The following is a 12,211-nucleotide window of genomic DNA, read 5'->3' on the forward strand; positions in this document are numbered from 1 at the left end:
AGACTTATAAGTGCATTACCGCCACCTATCTCTCAAATGGACCATTGACACTCCTAATTGAGATTGTAGATAGAGTGTAAATGGTCCATTTGAGAGATAGGTGGCAGTAATGCACTTATAAGTCAGCGATTCGCTGTAAAGCAAGAAGAAGAAGACGCATCTGAGAATTAGTGATGCAAAGTCCGAACCGGTTCTTTTCGGACAGTTCGGCTCATTGAAGCGGTTCAAAAAGCCGATTCATCAGTTCCTGGCGTCATCAAGCAATGACACCACTACGCATTTCTTTTCTAACAACTCAGTGCCATGTTGTATCAATGAAACATTAAAATAAAGTAATTTGTGTCAACACATATTGAAACATTCAAATAAAAAGTTATTTGTGTGAATGCACATAACTGATTATTGCCTTTCATTCACTTAAGTTAAATGGTGTTAGTGGTCACAATATCATTCGCGGATCCTTTATGTCAGATACGACTAAACTACAACTTAGATAAGATTCCTAAAAGTTTCGCACCTACAGCACACATTACAGACACTGATGCACAAACGCGGATATGTTCAACATGTCTAAAGTATAAAGAAAGAATAAACTTGTCTTATAAACTCCTTGATTTCGCTTAAACAACTTAAAATATGATCTGCATGCAAAATAAACCATGCTAAAATTCAGGTTTTTCCATGTTTTAATAAAAATCCAGGGCTTTTTAATAAAATGATTCATAAGCTTATCTCCAGTAGCCTATGTTTTGTTTGTTATAAAGAAACTTTACGTATCAGGCTTGTTCAAGTCCTCGGACAAACACAACAGAACCATAAAAAGGCTATTCATGTGAGCACATTTAAACTAAAGGATTTAACGTATAGCCTACTTTGTTAATTTGATCCACTACACATAGAAAAAAAGGTAACGTGAAAATAAGTGGGGCAGTCTCAAATCTGCACCAAATCAATCTCAAATCGGCTCTCAATTAGAGCGTGCTGCAGTTCCCCTTTTCACCACAGATTTACATTGCAAAATTGTGGGGCGCTGTTGAGCTCGGGAAGGCTCAGGCACCATCTGCCCCGCTTAGTATCATGTATACATGCCTGCTAAAGCCATGCTAATAGACAGAACAGACTGAGATTCCTTACAGACATTTTAACCTCTCTGGTCTTCACAGAACGCATCCTTACGTCCACAGAATGCCACAGAAACTGCATTTCCATGTGAATATGCATCTAAATGACACTAATAGGACTTGTGAGCAACTAATCATTTGTATGCATAACTCCATATCATGTATGTAACCCACACATCAGACTATCATGTTTTAATCATTTATTGTGTATGTATTTTGAATAACTATTGAATAGCTTAAGGGTTCATATTCATGTTTAGTATGTGTGTGTTTGAATCTTCTTGCTTGAAACGTTTCTTCCAATCAATTCTTTGTCAAATGTATCATATTCTTGTTATAGAAATCATGTCCAAAAGTATACTCTGCAAGAGTGTTAAAACTCGGACCATGTGCCTGATGAGATAACATTTTGATTTATGAATTGGGAGGAGAAATATACAACACCCCCAGCAAAGGCAGCGTCTAATTGGTCAAAACACCATTTGGGAGGTGTCCAAAAGCCCAGTTTAAATACTCAGGACACCATCAAATCTCCCCTTCTTTGCTCGCTTTTTGTTTCACTTCTCTTCTTTTTAGTCATAGCTTTGAGCTATGCTTTTTAATCATGCTTCTTTAGCTTTTTCAGCGTGCTCTGGCTTACACGCCAGCTCCTCCAAAACCTTGAGGAGAAACGCCACCTAGTCTCGTCAAACTTTACTTCTATTTCTTTACTTTAGTTTATTTTATTTTCCGTTGAGAGTTTCGTGTGTTCCGAGTTAAGTTTTGCCCAACGCCGTGTCTCCGAAAGAGTGCCGTCTAAAACTTCAACTTCAATTCCGAGTTAAGTTTTGCCCAACGCCTTGTCTCCGAAAGAGTGCCGTCTAAACAACTTCAAACCACAACTCCGCGTTGTCAGCCAACGCCCAACCACTGGCTTCCCAAGACTGAACTTCCAGCCAATCAGCGACCGCGGGAAACCCCCTGTTCTGCAAGGAGGACAACAAAGGGAACCCCCTTACAGGCAACGCAACGCAACGCAAGTATTTCCAGATTCTAGCTGAACTGGTGCATTTAATATAAATTTTAAGCTCATTGAGGAACTCAGTGCGAGGGTTAATTAAGTGATTGATGGTTGTTCAGGTCTATGCAATTGCACATATTGCTGTAAACTTGGGATTCCACATTTTCATTCTCTTAAACTAATTATTTCCTCACTTTCTCTCTTTCTGCAACTTGTGTGAATGCGTGTGTTTATGTGTTAGATTAGTTTATATGTCTTAGATTTATCCAATAAAGTCTTATTCATATTGAAAAGAGAAGTATCTTGTGATTTGTGCTTACAAGTTAATGTCTTAAACTGCCGATCTTGTTACTGTGCTAATTAATAGTGTTTTCACTATATTTTCATCAAATTTTCATTTTTGGGTGAACTATCCCTTTAACAATGAGGCTGACCTCTGAATTAAGCTTGTCAACTTGTCAAGTTATTGGCTAACATAGATGAAATTGCAAGAATGTCTCCTATAGTCTTGGTCGCTTCAGTAAAAATGGGTTGAAAATTATACACAAATCGGTAAAGTTTTGCCACCAATTTCCTACAAAAGGGATTATGAATTTATTGCTGTATTTGGGGTTTCCTGTATAATTAGAATACCTGTATCATTTCCAGTTTTTTTTTCTTTTAAAACGTAACATTTTATGATCAATAATTGTATTTGAATGAAAAAGTATTATAACGCATAACATTTTTAATAATAAAATACATATTAAATATTATACGACAGTTCTTTCTGGTCCTCGAATCTGATTGGCTGAGAGGTCTTTAAAATCATGAGATTATTTTAAGTATTTTAATTATGAAACTCGACAGTAAATTTTAATTTTATATAAAGGGTGGGGGGTAGGTTTTTTGCTATAATTACCATAGGTCTGTATCAATTACATTAAATTATTTAAGTCCGACTCTCTAACCATTAGACCACAACTGCCCCCTTTTAGTCAATAACATCCACGCTCATTTCTCTGCAGGAGGCGTAACTTGTAGTAGGTGTAGCTTGGAGGGGCGTGGTTTGTAGTATTGTGGGACGCAGTCAGACCCTTTCTCAGATATTCACTACTGATGGGAACTCCGGTTCTTTTCCACGAACTGGTTCTTTCAGACAGTTCGTTTCAATGAACCGGTTCAAAAAAGGTTCACCATTTTTTTTACGTTCTTTTTACATAATGACATCAATTCTATCATCCCGGCTAATGAAAATACATTAAAAACACATTCAAATAAAGTAATTTGTAATCATTACTTAAGATAAATAGTAATAACCATCGTCATCATCATCATCCTGGATAAGTTTCTTACATTTACATTTTGCTAAAGCAGCCAATACTGGCACTGATGTGCAAACGCGAATGCTTAAAGATATGAAAATAAAGAAAGTGAAGAAAGTGAAGTCTTCATCAGCTTTTTACAGAAACTGTAACAGAACCGTAACCGTACAGAAATCCGTCTCATAAAGCTTAAAATATAATGTGCATACACAATAGTAAATAGTAAAATTAATTTACATGTTTTGACTGAACAGTAGCATGTTTATCATGTTAAAACGTTGTTTAATATAACTGCATTTGCATTGTCCAGTAAGTTTTATCTGTTATTAAATAAACGTAATTTCATCAAATTCGCTCCCTCATTCAAGTCCTCAGTTCACTCACGCTCACAGTATATTAATATCAGCACAGCATCAGTTTTCCGAAATAAACAGCTAGACAGTGCTAGCTAAACGCATGCTTAGTATCTCCAGCTCATCGGTTCTCTGTATGTCAAATGTGTCCGAAAGAAACGGTTCTCAGTATGTCGAACGTGTTAACAGTTCTTGGTTCAGTGTACTGGTGATTCAAGAACTGTTGACTCGAGAACCGCTGTAGCAGTACCATCGGTAGTATATAAGCATGCTCAGTATCAGCTGCTCGTGTCAAATTTTATATTTTTATATAACTTTAATGCTATATCAGAGCGCTGCCTTTGTATGTTTAACTCAGTTGCTTAGCAACTTTCATGATGGCTGTTGTTGTTTATTGAATATTAGTATTCAATTAATAATATTTTAAATAATTGTAGTATATTTAATAATATTATTTGGTATTGAGAAGCGGTCTTTGTTCAAAATTCAAATTCAAAATCATACTCATAAACATAAAATAATAAATTAAATATTATTTTAAAAATCGGGGCCAATGAAAACAATGGTAGGGCAATTAGAAAAATTCCTTACTGTTGTTGTATGGAACAAAGCAGCATGGACATTCAGCTAAATATCTCCAAATGTGTTTTTCCTGGAAGAAATAAACATGTATGGGTTTCCAAAGACAGTGAGGGTGTCACGGGGTGCACACACACGAGGAACGAGGAGACGCTGGAGAATACTTAACAGGACTTTATTTGCACGGACCAAGGGAGACGAACTCAGGAAGACGTTCACACGAAGACCTTTAACATCGGACAGAGAACTAGGGACTGGGAACACTTTATATACACACACACAGGAGGAGGGGATGACGAGACACACCTGGGAGCCATGACACATCAAGGGAAACACCTGGGAAGAAATCAACTTAATCAGGGGAGGAACAGGAAACAAACCAAATAAGGGCATGGGAAGGCACATGGGGAGCAGGACACACACGAAACATGGAACAGAGTCTGACAGAGGGTGAGTAAAATAAGAATTTTAATTTCTGGGTGAGGTATTCCTCTGGTATGGGTAATAGCTCAAATATTTAGATGTCCTTAATGAAGTCAAGAGCTACTTTAATAAGAGTATACAAAACGTCTTTGCACAGTTTTTCTCTGCTAAATGTTGGTTTTATACAGGCCTTGGAAAATATCTCATACAAGCAGCATTCATCTTTTTTCTTAGAGGCTTTTAATGACAAAGATCTTTCCTTGTTGTTGTACGTTCTCATCATTGTGTCCTTAGTGCTGTTCAGTGACTTCCTGCATTAATGACACTCAGTTATACCATTGAAATCTGCTCTGAAACGTGTATTGAGTGCATATCTTTTCTTTAGCTATTTGTGACACACCATCTGTGATGTTCAGATACCTACTGTACTACTTCCACAAAGCAATTCATTTGTGTGTGGGATTTTCTGGTATTATATGAATCAAAAACAATGTAATAGTTGTTGTAAGAAACCCATATGCACAATATAACATATGATTGCACCTAAGATGAATGTCTGATTATATAGTCAGCAAATATCAATATGAGTGTGGCCATGTATGTTTTTCAGCTGTTGAAAAAGCTCCTCAGAAAGATTGATATATACAGTATTTGTTGATGTTAAGTTACTCAGGGACATTTATCCTCACCAAACAAACTCAAATTCCCTTCACTTTACAGAACCGAAAGCCCAGACTGCTGAACTCAGTGAAAAGCAGGGAGGAACCGCTCTGTAAAATGTGAATATATCAATTAGTAAAGTGGCTATGACTGCTGAAAGTTGTGAAAGATGGTGATTTAAGGCCACAGCCAATATACTATACGTATAGACTTTTTCAATAATAAAAAAAAGGAGTAGACTTGAATGTAAAGGTTATTTTTTAGACTTTCTGGAACATCCATGCCACATGAATGGATCGATTTATAAAAGCCTGCTCCGAATAACCACAAAAAGTAAATAACATAGACAAACATTAAATTTAAAGCTTTATTTTGCTCCATTCATTGGCATTAAGGTCTGAAAACATAAGCTGTAATAGCAGATGGAAACGTAGTTACACACATCATTACCATCAAGGCCATTTAGCTGTTTACCATGTCACATCCTGAGGTACTGCTTTAGCTATACACCTAATCTGCAGTCAACAACTGCGGTCTCCAACTTGTACTTCCAAGAATTTGCTTACATAAACCTGCAGCCAGTGGTTGTGTAAGGTGTAATTGTTTTGCAATCTCCAGTCACGGTCACTCATCCCTTGATCTGCAGCAGACCTGAGCTCAAAACACAAGGACATAGCAAAAATAATAGCAGCGGGAACGTATTATGTTTCCTCCCTCACAGGAGTGTCAACATAATGACGTCTATAGCCATAGAGATAATTGTGGCCGAATGCTTTCCTGTGTCAGCTTAAAAAAATAGCTGGACTGTTTAAATAGCAGGCAAACTAATATTTAACCAGCGATTTTCTCTGAGGAAAGTGCGAAAGGAAAGTGGGGGTTGGCAGTTCTTCGGGATGGCGTAACCGTGGCGCCTGTAATTACCCTGAATATGCCTCCAGGCCGGCCTATCAGAGGGCTTCCTCGGATGCTCGAGTGTGGCGCATGGCATGACATTTGATCACTCTCTTATCATGTGTTTTCCTTTTGGGAGAGGTGCTGGCTTAAAAGGGGGGATTACTGGGCTGTGCCGGTCTGATAACCCCCTCGGTTTGTCGAACGCCACACACATAACCACTGACCTCTTCTCTGACTAAAGGAGTGTCTGAATTCAACCCAAGCTAATGTTTGACAGGTTAACACATGCTAATGGGCTCAGAGAACCAGACATGATTTACTTACCACTGGATATCCTTCACATGCATTACCTTAAAGAGGGTACTCACGCTGAAAGTGTACATGTAGGTGGAGATGTGGGTAATGTGAGTATATGTACTTGGTAATCGCAGCGTTTACCAACACACCTCCAGACAATTTGTCCACACGTCTCCTTTATCAGCAATGATGACTACGCTGAGTTTCTAACTTAAGCAATGTTTATCATTCCTGTGGAGACACTCCGGGTATTAGCTTTGAAGGCAGATGTTGTGTTGAAACGGAAACACAGGCAACACAATCACTGGTAGGTTTAACGCTCTCACATTTGGAGGCGTTTTATGTAGGCGTTTGTGATCAGAAGATGCTCCAGTTTCAGTACAAATCACATGTGTTTCATTGTAATAAAGATGTTTTCTCTTCCTATGTTTCAAAAGGAAAACATACAGTAGGTATGGTAACAGATTATGCTGTAGTTATTTTCAGAAGCTCACATGCAGCCACAAAAAATGTTTATTTTATTTTTATTTTTTTAATTAAGTTTCTATTTTGGAGGTAGAAAAAGATGCTTGAATAAAGTGCTGTGACAGAAATCAATTTACAACCAATCAATCATTGGAGTCCACAGAAAATTTACAGATATAGAAAAGAATATATATTTTACATAATGTATTTTCTAGGGCTGTCAAAGTTAACTTAAGATATTAATTAAATGTGTAACAGAATCATTTTTTAACACATTTAACAAATTTGATATTAATACTATTTCATTCTGCTTTTAGAAAACATGGAAGTTACTAATGGTTATTTTATTGTATTGACATCTTTAGTTATTAACATTCATAAAAAAAGTTTAAAAAAAAATCTTTATAATATCATGTTTAATATTTCTAATACAGTGGATCCTTTATACACGAGAGTAGCTGCTTTTATAGTTTTATTTTTTTGTAAAGTGCCTTGAAAAGCAACCTTTAAAGATGCTACAGTACATAAAAATAAGTTTAGTACTGTTATTATTATAATCATATTTGAGAGTCCCAGGCATTGAAATGTTTGAAAACTCCTGTACTTGTCTATCCCATCTGACCCTTATGTAAAGAAAAAATAAGCTTTCTTTCGTCATGTGTTATCTTGCCTCTGGTGCCCCCATAAAAATAAAAAAAGTTGCACGTGACAGCCCTGGTTATCTTAATTGTTTAAAATTGCGTGGCTCCTAATTAACACATGCAAATGAATCCTAATTGCTCTTACTAATGGACCATGCTCTTATTAATTCATTTATCATAGTTTTTTTCTTAATTGTGAAAAAAAAAGCCTGAAATGTGCTTGATTGATGTTTATATCATGAATATACAGCACTGAGCACTGAAGATAGCAATGTGCTGAAACAGTGTGCTGCTTGCTCGTGTCTATCTGTTTTTAACTCACATGCAATGATGCAATTTATAAAATAAAAAATATGTTTTTGTAGACTTTTCCAGTCTTGAGTGGATCAGTGTGCGGTTAGCCACTCTCTTCATTCATTATCATGAATATACAGTATAGCAAGCATTTGTGGAATTAGACATTTTGATAAAGAACGTACAAGATGTGTACAGAGGTTTCAAAGGAAAAATGCATTCAGGCTCCAAGTTTGATCACTTTCAGCCTAGCGAATGCGGCTTGTGTGCTAATTGCAGTTTAGTGAACAGTGACAAGGTTTCTCTCTCTTGCAGGATTTGGTGACCAATGTGTCACCGCGAATCGTGCGTGGGACTACCTCAGGTCACATTTTTGGTCCTGGCCAGGGCTCGTTCCTCAACATCGAGCTCATTAGTGAAAAAACAGCCGCCTACTGGTGCAAGAGCGTGGCCGAACTCAAAGCCGACTTCCCCAAAAATGTGAGTTCACTTTCAGCTCAGCGTGTGACTTCTCTTGTCTTTATCTCATATCTATCTCTCCTTCTCTTTTACTCTTATTCCTACAGAAGTTTTCTCATAATATGATTCATTACTTTGTTTCTCACTTTTTGTGGCTGGGGTGCCTGTCAGTGTTTTATCAACAGCCATAATTCTCCATAATAGAGGTGCCATCTTTTTCCCTCATTTTCTGTCCCTCAGTAATTTGAGTCGCTTTTGCTCTGTGCATGTTAACTGCTTCACGAGTAATTGTGTAATAGAATCTCACTAATAGAAGATTTTCCAAGGCCTTCATTCTCTTCTCCTCCCTCCTCTCAGTTGCTCTGCAGGCAGATGACAATAGCTTTTTGTAGTGTTCTTTTCATCGCAATCAGCCATCTCTTTTCTCTCTAATCATTTGCAATGAAACAGTCCGTTTGAGCACAAAATAACTTCCTCAACTTTTGTTGTCTGTCTGCTGCACTCAAGGGTGAGATTAATTTTGAATTACATGGTGCAATTATGAAGCACAACGTCACTTTTCACAATAACTCCTTGAGCCCCTCCTTCACACAGATGTGGGTTTATTTTTTTCAGACTGGCATTTACCTTAATGTCTACATAGGCAGCTGTATTCTTAGGCAACATCCAAACCTAAATTGAATGTCATAATGCCCTGTTTAGGTAGCAACTCTGCATGCCACACAAATTGGCACTTTTTTTTTTTAGAGTTTGAAATTAGCGTGTTGGGTCCCACTTTATATTAAGTGGCCTTAACTACTATGTACTTACATTTAAATTAACCATTTGGTACAATGCACTTATTGTTGTTGTTAACATTAGAGTGAAGTATAGTGAAAAAAATACATAGCACGAATATTTTTGGTAAAATAAGTCATTTTAATTACATGCTTTCCAGTACTGAATGAAATATCCAAAGTAACCTATGTGACTGACTTATTTCAGTAGAATTCAATAGGTAGTACTTGCTAGTTTTGGTTATCGCAAACTACACCCCTGGGTGACAGCTTCAGCAGTAAAATGTATTTAAGTAGTTATTGCATAATATTTCTGTTTAATGTTTTCTATAGTTGACTTTTGTCAATGTCAATGCAAGATTAATCTGAAAATAAATGAAAGACATACACTACAGTTTGTAGTGCTAACACAGAGTGGTATAACTAACGTCTAATGTCCCTTTAAATAGCTTTAAATGTTTATAAATAAGGCAATTACATAACGCATAATTCTAAGACCAAAGACGCAAACAGCTTTGAATAGAATGTCCCTGTTGTCATCTGGGAATTATAATAAGGCATGGACACACTATTTGACGTTAGCATGTTGCTAAGCTAACAACATGTTTATTCTGGTAAACATTACAATACATAGCACTCACAAATATTGCACTGCATATCTGAAGTTAATTCTTCTTCATCTAACCCTAAAAATGATTTTTGTTGGTGTAAGCCAGTGAAGTTGATTCAGTCATATTAAATAATATTTGTGACTTTTGTCAAACCAGTTAATTTAGAAATTGCCGCATGAAGCATTCTTTTTACTGTGTGGGTAAGTTGATCAGTTTTTATATACACTGAACTACTTTGTGAATGAAATAAATTTATTTATGGTTAACACTTCTCTCACTTCACCTCGTCCATCATCTTGGATTTGTGTTTTCAATTCTCGCCGCAGTGCATCCCATGATTGCCTTCTCCACAAAGGATATATTAGAATTTGGCCAAAAAAGGCCTCTCAGGAGGAATCATAATTGAAATGACTACATTTAGCTATGCTCCTTTAAAGTGTTTCCTCTGTAGGCAGCACATTCAGTTTTGGATCAGAGCATCTGTCACATATCAGTGAGATAAACATAATATACACACTGTAAGACTCTCATTGATAATGCTCATCGATTTTGTGCAGGTTTCAGCTATTCAACACACCCATTATCTACATTTACTATTTACAATTTCCATTTCCCCCCAACGCTCCTCATCAGCATGTCGTGACCCGCGCGGGCCACACTTTAGGGAACACTGAAGTGTGTGTTTGGCGGAGCTCATCACAGCGTGTGACTGGTTCGTGGTCAGGGGTGATGGGCGCACGCCGCTGGATGAAATAAATACTCAGAGAAGCGTAATGAATAACAAAACCACCGCAATAATGTCAAATTATACCGGCTTACACATTTCAGCCCCACAAACACACTCTCTGTTAGCCTGCGAGGCTCACGAGAGGTTAGGAACACATCTGCGACTGAAGAATAAACGTGGCATGTAGAAGAAGATGCAACCCCGCCCCCTTCTCTTTTTTAATTTCCTCATATCACCGCATGATTGACAGTTTCCACAGTGATGGGGGTCCCTAGAGGGCCAGTGTTGCCAGTGCTGGCGGACGGGCTCGGTTACCTCAGCACAGTGTTATTAAAGCGATAACAGGGTGATTCCTGCTTCTTAGAGATGCAGCCTGTCTCGATCACTCCCTTTTCTCTGTCTGATTAGAAAAGGGAAGAGCCATTCCCTACATTCACAGAGTTATTTCACCTCAAACTTGAGTTTCTAAATGCAGGATAGCGAAAAATAACCGACTTTGTGTTACAATATATTACAGATAGGCATGTATAGACAGAGACCCGGCCCTCAGTTATCCTCCTGATGCCAATAAACATCGACACTGCTTTTCTAGACATGCCTCAGCCAAAATGTGATTGCTTCTGATATTATGACAATATAGTGAGCATTTGTGAATTCTGACGTTATGATAAAGACAGTACGGCTGTGTTTGTAAAGGTTTCAAAGGGAAAAAAATCCATTCATGCTTCAAGTTTGGTCACTCAGGTTTGGACTTATTTCATCTCAAGCTTGAATTTCTGCTAAATGCAAGATAGCAAAAAGAACTGACTTCATCTTATATTACAGATATACATGTATATACAGAGACCCGGTCGTTAGTTATTCTCCTGACACCACTAAAACATCGAAATCGCTTTCCTTGCCATGCTTCAGCCGGTCAGCATGTGTGGTTGAGCGGAGCTCCCAGGGGTGAGCGGATGAGAGGAGGTGGGGTTAGAGGCGCTACAGGTCCCGGCGAGATCCAGGATGGATGGACTCATAAACTTCAACACATGCTTTGGCCGCCAAGCATTCCTCCCAGTGTCCTATACGCCGATTTGTTTCCCTTAAAAGCGCCCGGCGAGGAGGAGACACGTGGCGTATATCTCTCAGCTTTATGGTGCGATTACAGTGTCTCCGCATACAGTGAGAGTAATACAGCTAAATCCTGCCTTGCCACAGAGGAGCTGAATAATGCCGTCAGCGTGATGTTTTTATTGTTTTAATAATACGTGCGTGCCACTGGGTGTCTACAAATGCACTGAATTATAAAGCAGCAGAGTTTAAGGCGGGGTAATAGCTTTTGCTGGGAGCCGGGCTGTTAAAAAATGAAATAAATAAATGCGGATTAGAAAAAGTGGTGGATTTAGTGCAAGCGCATCAGGTGAAATCGCACTTCATCAGTCATTTTCATTCCCCCTAAAGTTTTTTTTTCTTTTCCTCACACTCTTTTCTTCTTTGTCTAGATTATCATTGCCAGTATTATGTGTGGTTACAACCAAGCTGACTGGACTGAGCTGGCAAATATGGCTGAGGTAAGCTGCCATTCTGTGTGTGTGTGTGTGTGTGTGTGTGTGTGTGTGTGTGTG

General features: G+C 38.0%; 1 protein-coding gene across 1 annotated transcript in view; it reads left to right on the plus strand.

The window, feature by feature from the left end:
* The window catches only part of LOC107718148 (dihydropyrimidine dehydrogenase [NADP(+)]), a 160,745-nt gene that overhangs the window by 90,705 nt on the left and 57,829 nt on the right, over positions 1–12,211 (plus strand). The window contains exons 14-15 of the mRNA XM_016525131.1: positions 8,347–8,511; positions 12,089–12,157. Of these exons, the coding sequence (XP_016380617.1) occupies positions 8,347–8,511; positions 12,089–12,157 (234 nt within the window). The remainder of the gene's footprint in view (positions 1–8,346; positions 8,512–12,088; positions 12,158–12,211) is intronic.

This window comes from Sinocyclocheilus rhinocerous, unplaced genomic scaffold, assembly GCF_001515625.1.
Source record: "Sinocyclocheilus rhinocerous isolate Xijiao unplaced genomic scaffold, SAMN03320098_v1.1 scaffold480, whole genome shotgun sequence".
Lineage (NCBI taxonomy): Eukaryota > Metazoa > Chordata > Actinopteri > Cypriniformes > Cyprinidae > Sinocyclocheilus > Sinocyclocheilus rhinocerous.